The 23671-nt window shown below is 36.1% G+C and overlaps 1 protein-coding gene across 1 annotated transcript in view; it reads left to right on the top strand.

Annotated features, from left to right (window-relative positions):
* Positions 1–3514: 3514 nt before the first annotated feature.
* The window catches only part of LOC122797828 (extracellular calcium-sensing receptor-like), a 167009-nt gene continuing 146852 nt past the window's right edge, over positions 3515–23671 (top strand). Inside the window, exons 1-3 of the mRNA XM_044066351.1 lie at positions 3515–3851; positions 3991–4171; positions 21786–21941. Coding sequence (XP_043922286.1) covers positions 3515–3851; positions 3991–4171; positions 21786–21941 — 674 coding nt within the window. The remainder of the gene's footprint in view (positions 3852–3990; positions 4172–21785; positions 21942–23671) is intronic.

Raw genomic sequence — 23671 nt, 5'->3', positions numbered from 1 at the left:
GGAGAAGCCATATAGATTGATTGGATGGGGATTTGTCTTGGCAGAGCAGTGGGACCAGTCAATGTTGAAGTCCCCTAGTATAATGGTTTCCTGAGGGTAGTTTGAGGCTAGCCAACTTAAAGTATGCTCAATGTTTTCAAGGTTTTTCCCTGGTGGGATATAGATTACAACTAGATTAATACATTTATGGGGGTTTAGGCAGATCTTCAATGCAATAAGTTCAATGTTAGAGACCTGGGGGGGATACAATGTGTTCCTAATGATGTTAAGTCTATTATTAAACATTACAGCTATTCCCCCACCCTTTTTGGTTATTCGATCATTCCTTAGGATATTATAGCCAGGTGGGAGAATTTCTTCATCTTTGTATGGGTTTCAGCCATGTTTCTGAGAGACACATGATGTCTGGGGAGTGTGTGGCTATCATAGCATGTAGGCTATGTACTTTGTTGTTAATGCTTCTTAGGTTGAGGTGAAAGATGAGGAGTGTGGTATTAGGAGTGTGGGGTACTGTTGAGGTGGCAGGGTCATGAGTGGTGGGGCCTGGATTTGGATGAATGTCGCCATGTTGAGTAATGCATTGTTTTAGGTGATCTAAGAATTTTTGAAGTTTATAGAGTATTTTAAGGTTAGATTTATTATTAGGTGATCTAGGGTAGTGGAGGGTTGGTTGAATATGATTAAGGCCTAGAGATTTTGCAGTAAGGGAAGAAGGAACTATAAGGTTAGGTGTTGGGTGTATGTAAAAGGTAGTGTGGGCATTGGGGAATGGAATTCCTAATAGAGTTTGGTGTTCATAGCGTGATAAAAGGTAAGGGATGAAAAGGAGTAGAGTTAGTGAAGAGATAAAGGAATACTTGGTTTTTCCCATGGTGGTGAGTAAATGGTAGTTTGTAGGGTAGGAGGATTTGGAGGGCATGTTAAGTTTAGGGGGATGGCTAAGTGTGTGAGAGGAGGAGTTATTAATCAATGGACTGCCGTGAATGGAGGGGGGGAGGAGGGATGGGCTAGATGTATCTATAAATTTAGAGGTAGTGGGTGGGATATGGGGCAGGGTGGGCTGGAGCGAGCCCGAGCAGAGCGAGGGCAAAGCGGAGCGGGGAATACACCTTCCTGGAGGTTGCAGGGTCTTAGATTCAGTAGGAAGCAGGTGTAGGTTTCAAAGGAAGAATAGGACCTTTCGATTTTCAAGACCTTGGAGTTATTGCAGGGTATGGTTAAATATACACAAACTCAGAAGATAATGTTGAGTTTCCTGCTTACAGAACTCAATCTAGGTAGGTAAAATTACTATTTGGAAACAGCTTTTACCCTATAAGTCTTTTTTAGTTCAAGCAGTTTAATGTCTGGATGTTGCTTTTACCCTTAAAGTCTGTTTAAGTTCAAGCTGATGCAGAGTATTAGATTGTGCATTCAACCGTGGTAGGGTTTATTCAGAGCTGACGCCAGGAACAAGGAGCCACGCGATGGTTGTTTATTGGGGGGGGGGGGTTCCTAAAATGGGATAAAGGAGATAAACCACGTTTTAGAGGCAAAATAAATACAATAGCTTATGCTTAGACACTTCAATTATATATAGCTAAAAGTAGTAAGAGGTATGTTGAGATAAACAGTGGGGGAGAGGTATGTAAAATACACAGAACCATGCATCAATGGGCTAAAATACAGAATACTATGCATCAACAAGCTAACATACATAGGCAAAGAACACTTAGTAAAAAGGCAGGTACAATGTTGTAAATATGTGCAGGTTAGTACTTCTTGTGTAGTTAGAATTAGCTATAGATTCCAGCGGGAGGCAACTGCCGAATACAGCCTTAAACGCTGACTACTCGGCGAATTATATACCTTCACTCTAACATATACAGAAACATTCTTTTAAGCAGGAGGAACTGTGCGACTAAACATTCTTTGAGCTGCAGTTAAAAAACAAATTTCCCACGCTGCAGAAGTACACTTTAGGAAATAGCTACCCTACGATTGCTAGGCACTAGATATAACGCAGAATAGATAAACTTTGAAAAAAGCAGGAGAACAGAGAAAGCAAGCAGTACTTTGATCAGCAGTAGTAATCAAATTAACCACGCTTAGCGTTATCTAGGCTAGGAATGCCAGTAGTTGTGTAAGTGTTAGTAAGCATCAGGTCTAACTGTTAGAAGCAAGTGAAACGGTCGGTCATTCAGTGAAGAAATCAGCAGTAAAAACATTGACTTAATACAGAGTATAACACAATTTAGCTTAATTCAACTTAATAATAACATGAGACCATTTAAGTAAGAACGGCTGCCTAAGAGCCCCTTGGTTGAGTTATAGCAGTTGCAGAGCAACGACAATTAAATAAACAGCAACATGATGTTTGGCATAAAGAAGCAGGCTAGTACCAAGTTTGTATGTACTTTTGGGAGAGAAGAGTCGTCCGGGCAGGAGGAGAGAGTAGTACCAGAAGGTATTGAGGCAGTAAAATGGCGGACTCTTGGGAATATGAAAACTCCCTGACGTCAGAAACACCTGCCTGGAGGTTGCAGGGTCTTAGATTCAGTAGGAAGCAGGTGTAGGTTTCAAAGGAAGAATAGGACCTTTCGATTTTCAAGACCTTGGAGTTATTGCAGGGTATGGTTAAATATACACAAACTCAGAAGATAATGTTGAGTTTCCTGCTTACAGAACTCAATCTAGGTAGGTAAAATTACTATTTGGAAACAGCTTTTACCCTATAAGTCTTTTTTAGTTCAAGCAGTTTAATGTCTGGATGTTGCTTTTACCCTTAAAGTCTGTTTAAGTTCAAGCTGATGCAGAGTATTAGATTGTGCATTCGCACCGTGGTAGGGTTTATTCAGAGCTGACGCCAGGAACAAGGAGCCACGCGATGGTTGTTTATTGGGGGGGTTCTTTTGGGAGAGAAGAGTCGTCCGGGCAGGAGGAGAGAGTAGTACCAGCAGGTATTGAGGCAGACCCATAAGTCTGACCAGCCTCATCTGTAAGTCCATGGAATGTATCATTATGGATATCATAAATAAAAACATAGGCTTCCAGATATGATATGATATACCAGGTATAGCAGTATCTGGTATTATTAAGAAATGGGAAGATTCCCGCCAGAAGACAAATATCAATCCATTTGCTATGCTGGGTAAAAGAACAGAAGTCTCAGATATTCCAGCAGTGCAAGAATTATGTTCGAAGCTGGAGAAGCTGATTTTCAAAGAGACCTCTGTTTATTATAATATTGGCAGTCTTGAAAGATATCAGGAGCTGGAAATTACACCGAGGGGTCACAGGTCTCTGAAAAATCCTTCTACCCCTTTTGAGTTATCTGAAGAACTTGAGGTTAAGTTTCAGGAGCGGTGGATAGCGGTGAATAGCGGCGGCACACCGCTGTAGTCTTGAATGGGTGGCCATTCTGATTGAAAGAGACAATGTAAAGAGAGAAAAGCTTCTTTTAGAAACCAAACAGGTTTGTGAACAGATTGTGAATATTACCTCTAATTCGGTTTTGGAGTCATTTTTGGTTAATATGAATAATAAACTATTATCTTATGAGAAAGATCTGGTGGACCATAAGAAATACAAATTACAAAGGGACATTCGAGATTATGAACATAAGAAAGCCTTTGTGCGTTCAGCCAATCAACGACCTAAGAGGAGGAGCGTAAGTTTTCAAAAGGATAGATCTGTTTCCGGTCAGCAAAGAAACAGGAGTTTCATTTCTGGTGAAAATTGGGCATCCTCGGTAGAAGAGGAAGAAAGGATTAATGAAGATTGTCCGGACTTACAGGGAGCGGCGAATTCAGAGGCATTTCAGAGAACCTTTTGGGGTTCCAATGGGCAGAACAATATGACCAGGAAGCAAGGTTGGCAGGGTCAGGAATGCCAAAGAGACCCGGGCGAAGGTTGATTCAAAAGAAGTAAATGGACAAATTGAGCAGGTAGAAGGTACTATTGTACCGGAGTATGTTGTAAATCTATCTGATTATGTTTTTGACTCTGCAGAACTAGCGGTATTAAACAAAGGTTTGAAGTTTATACTGACAGTTCTGCCTAGAATATATGAAATTAAAAGTGAAATATTTGGTTTAGTGCATAAGATGCACTTGAAAGACTATTTCTATAGCATTAAGCAAAAGGAAATGATGATAGATTATGTAGAAACAGATTCTGAAAGTAGTGAATGGTATTTTTCCTGTGAATCTGAATCTGAAACAAATGCATATAGCTTGTTAGATATGAACAAACTTAAAATTAACACTGTTTTTATGCCTCCTAATAGAAATTTGTGCATACAGTGCTTTAATAATGCTTTAAATTTAATAATAGATAAAGAATTCAGTGAGTTTGAGAGTATGTATAAAAGTTATAATCTAAGTTAGAATGGATTAAACTTCAAAATATGAGTATGAGTAGAAATGATGAAATAGTTTTCAAGCCGTCAGATAAAGGGGGCAAACTGGTGGTTATGAATTCTAAAGATTATTTGAATGTGTGCATGCAGCATTTGAATAATAATGTGGTATATAGTAAAATAGATGAGACCTGTTTGATACAGGCACAAAGAGAGTTACAAATGTAATTAAGGAAAGGTATTAGGTTACACTATTTTACAGCACATGATGTAACACATAAGCTGAATGTTAAGAAAAGTATAGTATCAAAATTCTTTTGTGTTCCTAAAATCCATAAAGATTTATTACATCCTCCAGGACGTCCCATAGTATCAGCCAGTGGATTCTTTACCTATAACTTCAGCTGTTTGTTGCATGAAATTTTATTGAAAGAAGTGATAAAATTACCATCATATATAAGGGATTCTTTTGACTTTTTGAATAGGATAAAGGATGTTATTTGGACTAAAAACATGTATTTCATAACGGTGGACATAGTGAGTTTGTACACCAATATATCACACGTCTTAGGCTTACAAGCTATGGAGTATTTTTTAGGGGATAGTCCCAAAACTCAATATATAAAGGAATTAGTAGAGTTTTGCCTTGTGAATAATATATTTGACTTTGATGGGAATTTATATAGGCAGAACATGGGAACAGCAATGGGAGCGGCTTTCACCCCAGTTTATGCTAATTTATTTATGGGGCTAGTGGAAAATACTTATAGGCATGAGTTTTTTAGGAGATATGTTATTAAGTACTTCCGATTTATAGATGACTTGATTTTTATTTGTGAAGGGGGAGAACACCTATCATTTAGTTTTATAGAATATTTAAATGCTAATAAATTTGGAATAAAATTTGATGGTGTTCAAAAGGGTTTAATGGTTAACTATTTAGATTTCAAGTTAAGAGGAAATGAAAAAGAGAGAATTCAAACAAATATATTTAGGAAATTTGATCAAGTAAATTGGAAATCACATGGTAGTAGTTGTCATCCGAGACACACAGTGGAATCTATCCCCTTTGGGGAGATGCTTAGAATTAAAAGGCTAAGCAGTAATATTAAAGAAGCACGGGAAGTAGCCTCTATTTTTATTACAAGGGGCTATAAGTCAGAGGATGTATATGAGAGTTTCCATAGGATATATGATGGCAATGTAAATAATGTTAAAGTAAAAGGCATTAAACAAAGTAGTAAGAGAACAATAGAAGAAGGGAGAGAAGCAAATAGAGAAACAATGTTCTTTGTTACTAAATACACAATATTTTCACAAAAAATGAATGGGTTGATTAAGGATTATTGGAAGCAGATTATTAGAGAAGTGCCCTCGCTGTCACAAATGGAATTAAGAATATCGTATAAGAGGGGTCGAAATTTGAAGGATTTCCTAGTACATGGGAAATTTATAAGACCAAGGGAAAGGATGTTGGAAAATGTGGAGATGATAGGTACATTTCCATGTGGGAAATGTTCCATCTGCCAACATATTATAACTAAAGTAGATAAGATTGGTACAAAAAAAAATTGACACCTTGGGAACATACTCATGTTTAAGCAAGGGAGTAATTTACTCCATAATTTGCCCTTGTAAGAAATGTTATATAGGAGAAACAAAAAGGTCTTTGTCTGAAAGAATAAAGGAGCATGTGAGAGATGTTAAAAATAATAAGATTATTAGTCCCATAGCAGAACATTTTAACAAAGAACATAAGGGGGAAATAAGTAATATGAAAGTAGCAGTGTTAGAACAAATTTTATTGCAATATGGAAATGTTGAACTGTAAAAAATGTATTGAGGCATAAGGAATCAATTTTGATTATGAAATACAATACTTTGTTCCCCTATGGGTTAAACAAAGAATGTAATTGGCAAAGTTTTATTTAGTTGTGCTTTACCTTCAAGGAGATAGAATGTGTTTTATTAATTAGTAAGCAAATGATTGATTGAAATGTGTTTAAATGGTGTATATAAGGTGAAGTTTTTTAAGTGAGTAGGTTTTTACTCTGTAAAGGCTACGGCCAAGGCGCTAGAGAGAGAAAGTGTTTTACAATAAATATTTTGCTTTGGAAAGTAGAGCTGTTTCACTGGTCTCTTTACGTATTGGTCGTTGCTGGAATATTGGTTGGTGTTGCGGTGAAGTTTAAAAACATAGGCTTCCTCCAAACCCTGGATCCAACACAATTCAGCTTCATCAAGGGCAGATCCTGCCTTTTTAATCTGGTGGATTTCTTCGAAAATGTGACCATTGACATTGATGAGGGCAAATCTGTGCACACAACATACATCAACTTGGCAAAGGCTTTCAACTTAATCCCACATTCAGGCATTAGCAATAAAGTTAGTAATGCAAACTCCTTTGTTGTAAAATGGGTTGCCAACTAGCTCACAAACCGGACACACACTATCAAAGTGGGTGACTCCATATCAACCAGCAAACATGTTACCAGTGAGGAGCCACAAGGGTCAGTGCTGGGCCTCCTTCTGTTTGGTATATACTTCTTAGAAGTTCAGGCCAAAACTAAGAGGCAGTGGCTGATCAAGTTTTGGATGACTGCAAACTAGCTGCAATTACTGAATACCCAGATGATGTCAGTATTCTCCAAGAGGGTCTTGCACAAACCAATAACGGGTGTCTTAGACACGGTCTCAAACTGAATGCAAAGAAATGCATCATCATTCCCTTTGGCAAAAACAATGTTCCCTCACACTATCAAACCAACAACAATAATCTAAATACCCAAGATGTGGTAAGGGAGCTAGGATCACAAGTTGACTGCAACCTTAACTTTGACCACCATGTGTCTACGGAAGTAAAGAAGGCTTTCTACATAGCACACTTGATTAGTAAAGGTATTGCCTTGAGAGCAAAGGAGGATATTACCCCTCTATACTCGGCACTAATCAGGCCCATAACATAATTGAGTACAACACCTGGTGAAAAAATATTTGGATCTGCTTACTGCTGCTTCTTACTGCTTGCTCTTGCTGTGGGATTTGCTGGCTGGATTCTGCTAAAATTCAAAGTCTAGTTATATTTTTATTCACAGTCTGTCGCATACAGAAACTTGCAGAATATACACTGATGAGAGAATATACTTTGCAGCATCAACTTTAGAGAGCAGTAACCAATAACTTTTTATAATAAATCAAACGGACCAACGTTGCAGCTTAAAAGTACTGTTCCAACTTTACTTCTCATATAGTACAGATGATGTGAGAGATATACCATTTACCTCAGGACTTGTGTCCCTACCATACCTCTAACATAACTAGATTTAATACAGACTTTTTATACATATTTTACTTAAACACACACCCTCTTAGTTTTGGAAAGATACTGGCTTGATGATGCAAATGCTAACACATCTGTTCTTGTGCAAATGCTGATAAGTAAACTGTCTTCAAGAAAATGCCTTGTGGATTAGAAAAGCACATTTTTAAACTTTCTTAGAAAAACATGTCCTGTTGTCCAGTGAAAGCAGATTACATTCTTGTCACGTCTGTAAGAAGTCAGCTTTCTTGATGTGTGTGTAATACACTCATAAGCAAGTTCCTTATTTTTTTAAGCCACAGTCATTTAGTATGGTTGCTGATCACATATTACTAAACTCTGTTTCTGCATTTAAGCAAGCTTTTTCTTTCAGCATATTTACAACAGAATTAATTTCAGCCTTATAATATCTAACAATTCCCTCTGTTTTTAAACATACTCAAAACATTTTATACTGATATGTATTTTTTGATCACATTATATAGAAAGTCTTCTTTTGATCAAAATGCATTTTTACATAGTTAATACAATGATATTAAGTATCACTACCAAAACTGAATCTATTTAACAACTTTTTCTTTTGCAGACCATTCTGTGAAATTATTTTATCAGTTATGAGCTGTGTCTGCTTTAGTTTAACTTGATTAATTTATTCTTTTGCAATCACAGAATTCAATTTATGACTTCTTTGCAACTGTTGAATTAACTATAAGAGACAAGAACCATGTACTACTGCAAGCATTTACTCATTACTGAAAATATACAGTTTCAATGTCATTTTAACCATAACATTGAGATCATGTTTTTGAACTGCTCATTAACATCTTGGTAAAATACTGAACTGGGCTTAGATAAAAAAAAAATATTTGAAAGCAATTATTTTACTGGGGTAAAACCAGTGATATTACAACTTGACAAATTACTTTTAAACTTATTACAATGTATTCTGTACAGTATGTATTTACACAGACTGTTTGCTATTCATGCATTTCAATCTAGCAACTATCCTGAACCCAATTTTTTTAAAACATGTTTTTTCACACATATTCATTGCTAGACATTAATTTAATTTGTACTGAATTCTTCTGTATTTGTACATACAAAGACTATAAAGTAAATTTTATTTAATAACATTAATATTAAGCAAAATCTTGGAAAATTCTTATGTCTCTTTAGAAGTATTTAGTGGAATTGACACCAAATGTATATGTCCTGTTATTTTAAACTACATACTCAGCAATTAAAAATATTCATGCTTTTTTATACCAACATTGTTTTGCCAAAAACATATTAAAAATAGTGACCAATCTTGTTCAGTTTTTTATATATCTTTACTCTTTCTTGTATAGCTGTAATCAATTTTAAGCCATCTCTTGTTTTTTTAAACCATCTTTTGTATAGCTTTACAGTTTAACAGGTTGTAAATACAATTTAATACTAAACAATACAATAATAACCATTATGATAGCTATTAACTTGTAAAATATCTTATCCTGTCAGGTTTAATCCAGTTTACCAGTATGTCTAATACACACTAATACCTGTTTTTTAGAGTATTGTCAAGAAGGAATGAAATATTATTTTTTTCTTGTAGCTTTATTTCTGACCCTTGTTGTTTATTTTTTCTGTAGCTTTATTTCAGAGCCTTGTTTAATTTTTAAACCATCTTTTGTATAGCTTTACAGTTTAACAGGTTGTAAATACAATTTAATACTAAACAATACAATAATAACCATTATGATAGCTATTAACTTGTAAAATATCTTATCCTGTCAGGTTTAATCCAGTTTACCAGTATGTCTAATACACACTAATACCTGTTTTTCCTTCCCCCCTAAAAGAGTATTGTCAAGAAGGAATGAAATATTATTTTTTTCTTATAGCTTTATTTCTGACCCTTGTTGTTTATTTTTTCTGTAGCTTTATTTCAGACCCTTGTTTAATTTTTAAACCATCTTTTGTATAGCTTTACAGTTTAACAGGTTGTAAATACAATTTAATACTAAACAATACAATAATAACCATTATGATAGCTATTAACTTGTAAAATATCTTATCCTGTCAGGTTTAATCCAGTTTACCAGTATGTCTAATACACACTAATACCTGTTTTTTCCTTCCCCCCTAAAAGAGTATTGTCAAGAAGGAATGCAATATTATTTTTTTCTTGTAGCTTTATTTCTGACCCTTGTTGTTTATTTTTTCTGTAGCTTTATTTCAGACCCTTGCTTATTTTTTTTCTGTAGCTTTATTTCAGACCCTTGTTGTTTATTTTTTTCTGTAGCTTTATTTTAGACCCTTGTTGTTTATTTTTTATGTAGCTTTATTTTAGACCCTTGTTGTTTATTTTTTTCTGTAGCTTTATTTTTGACTCTTGTTGTTTATTTTTTTCTGTAGCTTTATTTTTGACTCTTGTGCAATACTGCTTATACAGTCAGTGTAAAACTGAGAAAGTACCCCTCCCCCTGTAGTACTGCAGCACTGTTTATCTGCTTTATACTGTGAGAATAGAATGTATGTCAGCCCAACACTTTGGTTATACATTTATTTTATTAGGTTACCAAACTATAGACCATTGTCTGATTTGATCATATTTTCTGTTGCCTTTGCTGTCTACTTCTACTAGTAGTAGTTATTTGTACCCTCCTGTCTACTTTATTTAAACTGTATGTATACTATAACCCATCTGTTGGCTATACTTGATGTAACTAAGGTTTTTTTTTTTTTTAATCAGGGACATATATGCACAATTGTGATGTTTTATTATAATTACCAAATAGTGTTGCATGTGAACATTTTAACAATTATGTTTTAAATAATAAGTTTTTAGAAAAACTCAAGCCACTTGTCTAGCAGTCTTGTTTCTTATCTTATCTTTTCAACATTTCCTGTAACTATTCATCAAGTTTAGGAAGGTCTGAGCTTACATTTCAATTAACCCTTTTTAGCATTTTTCCTTTAATCATATATATTTTTTAACTTTTGATTTCAGTATTTTTTTATTTATTTAACTGTTCTGACATTTATTTTACAAAGACTGACTAATACCATCTGTGATTTTATTTCTTTTTAAAATTCAGAACTTTAACTGTTTGGTGTGGTGTTACTATACAATTATAAAAAAAATGTAAAAAAATAAATAGATATTAGCTTAACAAACACATTTATATATTTACATTATTTATATTTGCTGTTGTCTGCCTGTTATTCTTGTGTATTGTATAAAAAGAAAATACATGCATGTCAGTCTTGTCACTTTAAATCTTTATACAAGCATGTCAGTGTTGTGAATGTAAATCTTTACTCTTATTAACTATTTTTATTTAATTTTACACAGGAGAACAGTTTTGTTTACGTTTTGACTATGCTAAGAATGGCAGTCATATGCTCTACTTTACTGTAGTACTGATAAATATATTGCTTTAATTGAATGGAAGTTTTAAACATTTGAAAATGATTTGTATTTCACCATCCTGCCATGTAAACTTAACCATTTTCAAAACACTAACATATTATAAAATATATTTCTTTTGCACAGATCAGCTGTAGTTTCCTACTCTTTCCTATGTATGAAGGAAGTCAGTCTCTGTCAGTTCAGCTAATCTATTTTCTTCATCTTGTAACTGTTGTTTAAGAGTCTCCTGTAATATTGCATGGTCTTTTTGACATTTTTTAGTAAGCTGTTCTGCTGAATTTGAAACTCCTATGTACTTTTGAAAAGATGTATGTATAACTTGTCTAAACTTCCTGAACTCATTGTGTCTGTCTTTTAGAAGTTTACTACATTCCTTTGTAACAAAATGTACTAGGGGTTCTATCAGTAACTGATTTGACTCACATGTGGTGACAGGACATAACTGTTTAACATCTGAATATAATGGAAACACTTTTATCTTAGATAATTCTTTATCATGAACAGATCTGTCTTTACAGTCTACTTTGTTAGCAACATCATGTAATACTTTTTAATGACATAATACACAAAATGCAGTTTTTGTTGAATCACACAATAAACATTTGTCATATTTCACATGGTTTTCTTTGAGATACCAGTCAAATATTGTAATACATTTGCATAATGCCTTACTATCAACCTGCCCTACTAAGGTTTTACATTTACTAATATGCTGTGTATACCAACATTGCAATTTTTTACATTTGCTTGAATTATGCATGAAAATATCCATACTGTCTAATTAAACATCCAAATTGTCTAATATCTAAACTGTCTTATAATATGCAAACTGTCCAATATCCAAACTGTCGAATAGCATCCATACAAAAAAAATGTGACGTAGAAAAAAGTCTTACCAGTGAGCAAGAAAACAGGTGATCAGGCTGTTGTTGCAGATGGCTGGAAATTTTTCAAAGTCACTTGAGAAGCTGTGAAAGCACAACAGGCAGTGGACTGTTGGGCTAGTGGATATCCCCCTTTTCTTTAGTGAAATGATGGCACTGCGACTGGAACTTCTGTCTCACTCCGGATGTAGACATCTAAAAAACTTTACTACTGCAAGCTGCATAAACTGGAATACTTCTGTTCAGAATTGACACATACGTACAAATGTTAGTTACTGCAATGTAACTGAAGTAACCCTCTGCAGGGCTTACCATCGCTCCCCCTGTGTTTGAATGCAGAGTGTAGGTTCAGATGCAGGCTAGCTTGCCATTGAAAAATTATATGGCTCTAGACACTCCTGCCTGGCTCGCCATTGAAAAAATATTTGGATCTGCTTACTGCTGCTTCTTACTGCTTGCTCTTGCTGTGGGATTTGCTGGCTGGATTCTGCTAAAATTCAAAGTCTAGTTATATTTGCATTCACAGTCTGTCGCATACAGAAACTTGCAGAATATACACTGATGAGAGAATATACTTTGCAGCATCAACTTTAGAGAGCAGTAACCAATAACTTTTTATAATAAATCAAACAGACCAACGTTGCAGTTAAAAGTACTGTTCCAACTTTACTTCTCATATAGTACAGATGATGTGAGAGATATACCATTTACCTCAGGACTTGTGTCCCTACCATACTTCTAACATAACTAGATTTAATACAGACTTTTTATACATATTTTAGTTACACACACACCCTCTTAGTTTTGGAAAGATACTGGCTTGATGACGCAAATGCTAACACATCTGTTCTTGTGCAAATGCTGATAAGTAAACTGTCTTCAAGAAAATGCCTTGTGGATTAGAAAAGCACATTTTTAAACTTTCTTAGAAAAACATGTCCTGTTGTCCAGTGAAAGCAGATTACATTCTTGTCACGTCTGTAAGAAGTCAGCTTTCTTGATGTGTGTGTAATACACTCATAAGCAAGTTCCTTATTTTTTTAAGCCACAGTCATTTAGTATGGTTGCTGATCACATATTACTAAACTCTGTTTCTGCATTTAAGCAAGCTTTTTCTTTCAGCATATTTACAACAGAATTAATTTCAACCTTATAATATCTAACACCTGGTTTGGCATGTACTGCAGAAAGCACCTGCAGTAATTGGTGAGACCTCAGAGGTTTCTAATAAAGAAGAGCAAGGGACGTCAGAATGTGTCTACACAGACTGACTAAAGTCCCTGCCATTATACTCTGTATCATGTAGACTTCTTAGGGTAGACTTATACTTGGTTTACAGAGCAATCTCAGACCCAAACCTAAAGAACTTGCTGCACATCCGTAAATGAAATGGGACTAGAACTACTCATTCCAGGGACCTAACTGTGGCCTGCTAATTAAATAGGACATGCTGGAGAGACAGATTTGTCTTAGAGCAGCTGCCACATCTTTGGAATAGGCTACCAATTCATGTGAAATAGTGCACCTCTATGAGACTGTTCGAAAGGAACTTGAACAAATGGATGGGGCACCATATATTCTTAACAGGGATAGATGCCCACAACCCTCCTGAACATGGGCAGTCACTTCTAAATGCCATCCTTGGTATTGACTATTTTATCTATGGTATTATATTGGGATGAGAAAGCTGGGCTTGAAATGACCTTTGGGTTGATATCCTCGTAAACTCCTATGATCTTATGATCCTAAGTTTAAAATATTGAACAAAACTGCTCAACAATAAAGTGATTATTTTATTTCTGTCTGATGATTCTTTACCTGGACCTGGTTATTACAAGGATTTTTTTGAGTGATTTAGTCTTTTCCTTGTAGTGCTTGTCTTTTTATTGTTTTACTAGTTTGTAATTTATGTTGAGTATGTCAGCAACGGCACCTTGTGGCATGGATCTGTGAAGTGGGAACTCAGATGGTGGTGAATTGAATCATAATATAGGTGGTTTAACCTAGTTATTGCAACAGATAATTCAGCAATTCAGCAGATAAGTCAACAGTCATTACTTGTGCAGGGATTATCTGGTCAATGTCATGGTCAGATAGCCTTGAATGGTCACAGTAGTACCGGACCATCTCCTAGTATTCCATTGGGTCAGTGTACACCAATTACCATTGGTATGCAGTCTTTAGATAATAAAAGTATATCTAATTGGGATGGCGAGCAGTTGACTACTTGGATTAACAACCATTTTGATTTTGGTCACTCTAAAAGTACAGAGAATTTTGGTACTTTGAATGTGCGAATAACAGAGTTTGAGAAGAAGCTACTGAAATACAAGAAGCTTCAACTGGAGAATGAGTATTTTTGGAAAGGTATTGAGTTAAAACAGGTTCCCAAGGGCCTTAGGAGCTTTGATATCCTGCTGGCTTGATTAGTGGGTCAGAACTACATCTTGAATTACTTTCCTTGTTTGATAAACATGGTTGTGAGTTGAGGAATGTGCTTATTAAATATAATCAGTGAGTAAATGGATGATGAACTTTATTAATTTACTGAACAGTTCTATTTGGGAAGAATTGTTTTATAGCTACTGTTTTAAATACAACCGTGTTTTTAAGGGCATAGATAAAACTTGTGAGGCTATTGTAAAGTGGAAAAATAATAAACTACACAGAGATAGTGAGGATTATTCCAGGGTGAAAGCTTACCCTAATACGCCCACTGTTTCTTCCAATAGAGCAGCTACTGATATGAATGGTGTTTTAAGATTGGTGGACTTTGACTGTAGACCAACCTCCCCTAATCCTTATGATTCAATAGATACTCATGATCCAATCCCTTTGGACCACTCCTTGCCAAGGAAATTGGAGCGCATTATGAACAGAGCGAACAACAGTCAGCCTGTGTTGTGGGGTTTTTATTACAAGAAGGTGAAGCAGTGTTTTCAAGAAGTGACCAGAATTCAAGAAACCATACAACCAGAAGAGGCGGCATTGAGTTTTACATTATTAGAACCTGGTTCTGGTGATGTTATGGTTAAGATTATAAATAATACTGGATTGGATATGAAAATTTTCAGTTATTCATCTAGTAATTTTAATTCAAGACATGCGGGCCTTTTAGAAAAAGGTATTGTTCTGGCTAGGAGAGCTCTTATTATTGACGTGTTAGTGGATTTAAAATTGTATGTTAGAAAACTTAATTTTTCACTTTGGTTTGATTCTGAAGTTGAAATGTTGTCAGAGACCTCTTGTTTACGAAGTCCTAGTCTAACTCTCCTATTCACCAGTTGTTGCAAACCTTCAAAAAGATTTGTGAGTTAAATATTAGACCTGCTTTGGAATGTGAACCAACTAATAAATGCTTTAATCTTACACTGTATGAATGCTAACTTTTTGAGAAGATGTGCATTAATAGAAATTTGGGGATCGTGAAACGTGATAAAGGTGGTGGGATAGTTATCATGGATAAGACTGACTACCTTAATCAAATGTATAATTTATTAACCGACAGTTCATATGAAGACATATCTATTAACAAGGTTAATATTGCATATAATAAGATTAATTTGGCTCTTGCAGATATGTTATTTGAAGGCCTATTAAATAAGGATAAGTATGTTAATTTATTGAATGATAGGCCTCTGTGGCCAGCTATATTTGGCATCCTGAAAACTCATAAGGATATTAATGAGCCACCTGTGAGACCTATTGTTGATGTGGGGAAGTCCACGACTCATTTCATTTCTAAGTTTCCGAATGTAACCCTTAAAAGGGGAATAGATAGTTTACCTCAGTTTTGTAAAGATTCATGGGAGTTTTTAAGGAAAATTAGGGAAGTCCCATTCTGAAATGAAGGGATTTTCTTGATTATTGATGTCAAGGATTTGTATTCAGTTATACCATGTGGGATTGGGCTACAATTGTTTGGAGAATGTATCAGTATAATTCCAGTGTTGACCTTTGTTAAACACTGTACTTGCCCTTATGGAAATAGTATTAAAAAATAATTTTATTTGTTTTGAAGGACAATTACTTGGACAAAGAACTGGAGTAGTGATCAGGGCAGCTTGTGCCCCCATCTTTGCTAACTTTGTTATGGCCCATTGGGAGACTGAATACATTTTAGTATTGGCTTTGTGGGTCTTGGTCCTTTTATACAGAGGTCTTGGATGACATATTTATTTTTTGGATTGATTCAGAAGACAAGTTGGATGAATTTATTGCCTATATTAATAATACTTCCAAATTTCTGCAATTTACCTATCATGCTAATTGAGATGTGGTTAATATTTGGAAATTGAGCTTAAAAAAGACTATCAAAATGTTACATTTGTGTCAAACATCTATAGAAAATCTACCTTTTCTACTCCTTTCTTTATGTTATAGTAGCTGGCACCTGAAGCACCAGAAAAAAAAAAAACTGTGGTTGAGGGTCATCTAGTACATTTGGCCCAGATGGTTTCCGATTTTGACACCTTCCTTAGTGAATGTGAGATTTTGGTTAATATGTTTTTTAGAAGGGGTTATCTTTCACAGTTTGTGAAACCAATAGTAGAGGAAGTTGTAGTCAGAAGGAAGAATATTTTTTATACTCCCATTATTTGGGGGGATAATGTAGCTATTAAGGATTGTGATATACTCCCTTTAGTAAATGATAAGAGTGCTATTGTGATGAAATTTACCCTGGGTAGTGGTCCTTTGTTGCTATTTTGCAGAACTGAGTGCTATTAAATGAAAGTATTGAGGTGACAGCAAAACTGGGGGATAAGCAACCAATTATTTATAAGAAAGATACATTTTTTAATAAGTTTATGGGAGAGGTGAAACCTGTGTGTTTAAGATCTCAAATTGACCATAAGTTTGTGATGCTTTGGTGTAGCCACTGTCATCAGTTTGGCTACCCTTTGGTGTGAGATTATGTTTGTATTAGGGATAAAACCATCCAAGCTAGAGGGCATTTTTCCTGTGATTTGAGGGGCATGGTGTATTTACTCAATGTCAGCTTTGCCTAGCATTTTATGTGGGGAAGACTTACAGAAAGATAAGTGAACAAGCTTATGAGCATTTGTATGATATTAGAAAAAAGTAAAAACACCAATGCACCATTCAAACTCATTAAAATAAATGAAGTACATACAAACAACACACTTGTGGTGGATGGATGAGTGAATATGTTGAATAGCTTGAGTTGTGGTGGCACTTATTGTTAAATAGTGGTTAAACAATTATTGGGCAGTGCACTTATGCAGTGGTTAGCATTGCCGCCTAACAATAACAGGTTCTCTGGTTCGATTGTCAGCTGGGGCACCTTCTGTGTGCAGTCTGTATGTTCTCCCTGCATTCACATGGATTTCTTCCAGGTGCTCCGGTTGCCTACCACTTTCTAAAGACATGCGTCTGGAGCATTTCTCCCTGGGCCACTGCTGAAAATGGGCTCTGCCCAGTCAGACTTTCTCAGTAAGCAAATGTTAGATAAATGCTACAAATTTTTCTAGCCTAAGTGAATTTTGTTTGATTAATAAACTTTTAAGAGTAAAACATTATGTTTAATTGAGTATTCCTATAATTTCAATAGGGTAACAAAATGTTTTTTGAAAAACACTAATTGATTTAGTATGTGTTGTTTTCATTTTTTGTTTGGATGGAATGTGTCACATGATGGTTTTATGAAAGCTTTTTAAATGTTAATATGGAGACAGAGTAATTTGTTCTGATGAAATTGAAGGTATTACATGAAAGCACTCAGCAATAAATTGATTGTTTTATTTCAGTCTGATGGATCTTTTCCTGGACCTGGCTGTTACAAGGATTTCTTTGAATAGTGTCGTTGTACTCGGCCCTCATCAGGCTCATAATCGAGTACAATGAGCCCTTCTGCATTTAACTAACCAGGCAGTTACACCAATTGAAGTGGCCCCAGAAGTTTCTTAAAAAAAAAAAAATAGAAAGCATAAGACACATGTCTTATGCAGACTGAGTAAAGGCCCTATCACTTTATCCATCTCATGTCGTTTATTGAGAGGTGACTTATGCCTGACCTACAAGGCATTCTCTGATCCAGCCCTGGTGAAAATATTACATATTTGCAAAAAAAAGTATACAAAAGTAACATTTTCCATGAACCTGAACTTTATTTGTAACTCTAACAGAACTTGCTGTGGAGACAGATTCATATCCCAAAGGCTACGTTGCCTATGGAATAAACCTCCAATCTTCATTAAACAAAGCCCGTTCCTCACTTTCTTCAAAAAGAATTTGGATAAATGGAGATGAACTGTAAATTCACTCCTGGGGTACTGCCAATGTCCCTTATGGACATAGACAGTCTGTACAATGACACAGGACTCCAACACCCAAAGACCCACTACCCTGATACTACCCCATCCCATATCTGGGGAATTAAAATATAATATTGTCATATCCTGGGTATTGTTGGCTTGGGTTATAAAGGCTCTTGTGCCATTAGCCTAGTAATCACCTATGAACCTATGCACATATGAAACTAATCAGCACTTGTGGTAGTTTTGATCTCGTATTGACTCCATAAGGCATTTCATTTCAATGATAATGAGAAAATCAGGAGTACAGTGCTGACTAAAAAGTTTATGATCTGTGAAAATGTAAGACAGTAGGCTCTTGGAAGTAACACAAACAGCACCACAAACTGTAGAAATGACAAACCAAAGCAGGAACAAGCAGCACCCCAAAGTCCTGAAGAAGTATAGTTACTAAATAGGTTCATAGGTCGGTACTAGGCTATCAGCCCTAGGGCCTATGCAAGCCTAGCCATAACAATTCCCTGGATATTTCTTCCCACAATATTTACTTCTCTGGGCCCCTGTCTAGCAGGGTGGCTGACATGATCCCTGGGGTGAATTTCCTATCTCCCATCCAATCATCAAGGTTCCTTTTGAAGAGGGCCAATGAGGTGCTCTGCTTGATATGTATGGGCAGTCTATTCCACAGTATGGGGAGTCTCTGGGTCAGGAACCTATCCCTCCAGCATGTTTTGTTCATTGTGATGACAAGGTTTAGATCCCTGGAGCATGTGGCTCTGAGGGATTAGGATTTCTTTAAGTGGAGCATGTCCAACAGCTCAGGGTTTGACATGGCCTTGTATGTTAAGCAGAGATCGCCTCTGAGTAGACAATATGCCACAGAGTATAGCTGGAGTTTTTTTAGACGGTCAGTATATGGCATCTGCTTTAGGCCTGTGATTCTTTTAGTGAGGTATTTCTGTTGCTGATATCTTATGAGGTACATACCAAACAGGGCATTGTACTCTATAATGGGTCTAATGAGGGATGAGTACAGTGGGACAATGACCTCCTTTTTTCTGGACGAAAAGCCCTTAGTGATGAGGTGTGCCACATAGAAGGATTTCCTGACTGTTGTGGCAATGTGGTTATCGAAAGTGAGACCACTGTCCACCTGTGTCCTTAAGTCTCTCATCACACTTTCGATGTTTAGTGTCCTGCCACCTATGTGGTAATTCATGGGCCCTATTTTTTTTCCAAAGGGGATAACTATACATTTCTTGGCATTAAGCTTGTGCCCATGGCTCTGGCACCAGGCATCTGTTTCTGTAAGGCCCTAGACAAAAAGAGCTTAACTTTACTTGTGATTTGCTACCAGTTTTTTACTCAAGTTATTTTTAATAAAGAGCTGAAGAGCTGAAGACTTTGGGGTGCTGCAGGTTCTTGGAAGTATTGAATATGTCCTTGTATACATTTGAAATTTCTGTGTAATTTATCTACGAGTGTTTGCTTTTCCAGAAGTAATAGTTTTGCCAGAAGGAAGGCAAAGTCCAGTAACAGAGCTGTATGAGGTAGGCTACATACATCAGCTATAGGGTTTGGGAGGTAATGAAATCCAGATCTGGGGCTTGTACAATAATGTGTATGTCAGTTTTATTCCAAATATGAGATTCAAGAATTGCAGTCTCATACACTGAGCACTGGCCTATCATTGTGGTCCATCCTGCTTAATAACAATAAAGTGCAGTGGTACATTATAGGCCCACTCATTTCTAGGTACTACCAGTTTCTAAAATGTGTTTACACTTTGTCAAGACTATTTCATTTATAAGTCTTTTTTGTGAAAGATGAATGTCATGGTTCATTTAACCAGGGTGTGTTGCAGCATGATAGCTGTCAGTGTACTTTCATGGGGATTTTCTCTTTTTCTCTACTGTAGTGTGACTGTGAAGTTGGTATAAATAATTTGTCAGGGCTGGGAAGGCCTAACCCCCCCCACATGTGGGTGGGTGGGGCTTGTGCACCTCCAAACATTGTTTTCCCATTTTATGGTTTTCAAGTTTCACTTTTTGGAATTTAATTTGTGGGAAAGTGTAATGGGAATTTTGTTAAGTTTTTCAAATATAGGGAAACCATTTATAAATGAATATTGAGAGCTTTCCTGTTACTCCTTTATCCTTGTAGCTGCAATAATATGTCTGGGATTCTGTGCAAGACTTGATGCTCACTTGCACCCCTTAACTTTCTATTAGGCTTTACAAATAACCTGTTCTGTATCTTACTAACAGTGACCAACTCCTCAACTGTTTGCACACAGTGATGTCATTCAGTGTGCTGTTAAGACATGCAGCAGACTGCTGACACATGATGATGTCATTCAGTGTGCTGTTAAGATGTGCAGCAGACTGTGCTGACACATGCTGTGGCCATTCAGTGTGTTGTTAAGATGTGCAACAGACTGCTGACACATGATGATGTAATTCAGTGCGCTAAGATGTGCAGCAGACTGTGCTGACATGATGATGTCATTCAGTGTGCTAAGATGTGCAGCAGACTGTGCTGACACATTATGATGTCATTCATTGTGCTGTTAGGATGTGCAGCAGACTGTGCTGACACATGATGGTGTCATTCAATGTGCTGTTAAGATGTGCAGCAGACTGTGCTGACATGATGATGTCATTCAGTGTGCTAAGATGTGCAGCAGACTGTGCTGACACATGATGATGTCATTCATTGTGCTGTTAAGATGTGCAGCAGACTGTGCTGATACATGATGGTGTCATTCAATGTGCTGTTACGATGTACAGCAGACTGTGCCGACACATGATGTGCCATTCATGTATGCATCACTGAACTAATCACTGGCTACTAGCATACGTCTGTGGGTCACACAGAAGTTATTTGTTTGTAGACACCCTCTGCCCTCTGTTTAAAATGCAGCATAGGGAGAACCTATATATTTAACTTCATGTGATAAGCTGTGTAAAACTCTTATGCATGTCAGTAATTTGTCAAGAAAAAAAAACTTCCATCTCTGATTGATGCAGTTTTGATAGGTAAAGTATTTTAAGTAATTCAGCTGATGTTTTTTTAAATGTCAATTTGTATATGTGGTGTTATTATGAAATTACTATATTTATAAAACTTTACTAAGTGCTAATTGCAGTTATTTATGTTACACAACAATTCATACTCAGATATTTATTTTTATACTGTAAGAGTTTTGGTCACTTGTTGACTGTGCCTTGGTTGTTTAATTATTATTTGGTAGCAAGCAATATGTTTTGAAATAAAAAAAATATATGCATATAGTTAATATGCTTACTCTGAAGTGGGATATAATTGCTGCAATAGGGAATTAATGCAAGCATATAAAAGAGATATTTGAAGGCAGTTTTTAATTCCATTCATCACCTATGGTGCAGTATGATATTTTTAAGCTTGTTTAGTATTTGTCTTTATATATTCATCTTCTTTTAAGTTATGTGGTAACTGAATTACTCATTTCACAAATTGTTCTTTTGCAGACAATGAACTTCTTCTGGTACATTAGTTTTATGTGTCTTTTCAGTACAAGTACAACTTCAGAATGCAAACTGGAAGATTTCTCTCTAAGTGGATACAGACGTAATGGAGATGTTATAATCGGAGGTCTTTTTACATGCAGAGGAACAATCTATACACAGAATGATTTTAGAAGCAGGCCAAGTATTTTCTCGTGCACAGGGTAAGATGTCTCCTATTTTTGAATCCCACATGGTAATGGTTCTGTAATTATTTTAGCGGTAGACTTTTTTGGATTTGCAAACTTTTTTAATGACTCATATAACTGTAGGAAACTAGAAACGTATAACACATAGAACTGCAAGAATTTGCAATTTGCTGCATGCTGTTACTTGTATTGTGAACCCAAGGAAATTTTTTCAGAACCCTGACAACCAGTCATTTTAGAAACAGTCTTTGAATCAAATCATTTTAGTGTAAACTAAATGCAGTTTCTTTCTCCCGCATTTTAGATAAGGCCACTGATTGCTTTCTTGTTATTTTTACATGGCTTTTCCAAGCACTTTTACATGTTTTTTCCTCGCACAGCTTATGCGAATGCATGCCTTTCCCTGCACTTGTACTTCTTTCCTTTCCTTGCAGATGCATTTGCGTTGGTTAAGACAGAACTTCAGGGTGACAGATTATAAAAAGCAGGTGCAGCAGTCCTGCTTTTCTTGTAACCATTATAGGTTTAAGGGATTACATTATGGGTTGGCTCTGTAGCAGGGAGAATGAACGTGATTTAGATCTTCAGCAATCACTTGCACATTGTGTGACTAATGATAATTAATTGTAAAAGTACTTTTCTGTACTATAACATCTTTAACAATGTTAAATGAATAAAATAAAAGTCTTATTTTATCTGGAAGCAACCCCTAGTGTCATGTAGAGAAGACACTATTTTACATTGCCTATAGAGATTTCAAAGTACATATTTTTATAGTATATCATATTTTATAATCAGAAAACATAAAATTATCACTGCTCACAACCCCATCATGGTCTGGCTTCCAGCGCTATTTTAATTTGTATGTACACAATCCAAAGACATGAGTCTAGAGTGTTTCTCCCAGGGTCTCCACTGAAAATAGGCTCTGCCCTAGTTGGACTTTCCCGGTCAACAAATGTTAAATAAAATAAAATAAAAAAACTCTGCCCAGGATGCCAACTATATCCCACTCTCATACATTTTTGAATAAGTATCATGGACTATTTAACATTGGTATAAGTAGTCACCAGGAGGAGATGGGATCCTGGGGTCATGTCACATCTGAAGGACGGTTCTTCAGGAGGTCCATACCCGCTACATGCCACAATGTTGTGTTACTCATGTTTTAATGCAAGTGCACAATGTAGGCATGGATATGAAACATTTTAATTTTTTGGCATCACATTTTAGAATGTTTTCTGATGACCACTGTAGCTGCAAGAATATGTCATAGTTCTTGTTAATCTAGTGGATTAAAGCTATGAGATGTTAACAAACTGCTTTCTGTAGTTTAGGATTTGATTCTCTCAGCCTCCATATACCTCCTGTGTAACTCTGTACAAGTCATGCATGGTAGTTGCCTGTGACTCTATAAAGAGCTGTTGACAGTACCACTACAGGACTCTTTTCAGACTGGCACTCAGTGCAGACTGTTAAGGCCATGAGCTACTAATGATCATCATTCTTGCAGTACAGAGTTTGATTCTGTTAACCTACATTTCTCTCCTGTGTGACTTGGAGCAAACCAAACAGCACAATGGGGCAGTTGGGAAGGGCAAGCTAGGCTTCTCAATGGTTTCCTGGATTGCATACATATGAACCTTTAAAGAGCACTGAAGAGTATTGTTGCCAGGCTCTCGTTACTCTGGAAGTTAACACAGTGGATTAAAGCTGTAAGCTGTTAATAAGCACTTATTATAGTC

This window comes from Protopterus annectens, chromosome 3.part1 (genome assembly GCF_019279795.1).
Source record: "Protopterus annectens isolate FY-2018-M chromosome 3.part1, PAN1.0, whole genome shotgun sequence".
Lineage (NCBI taxonomy): Eukaryota > Metazoa > Chordata > Ceratodontiformes > Protopteridae > Protopterus > Protopterus annectens.
This window is presented reverse-complemented; position numbering and strand designations above follow the sequence as displayed.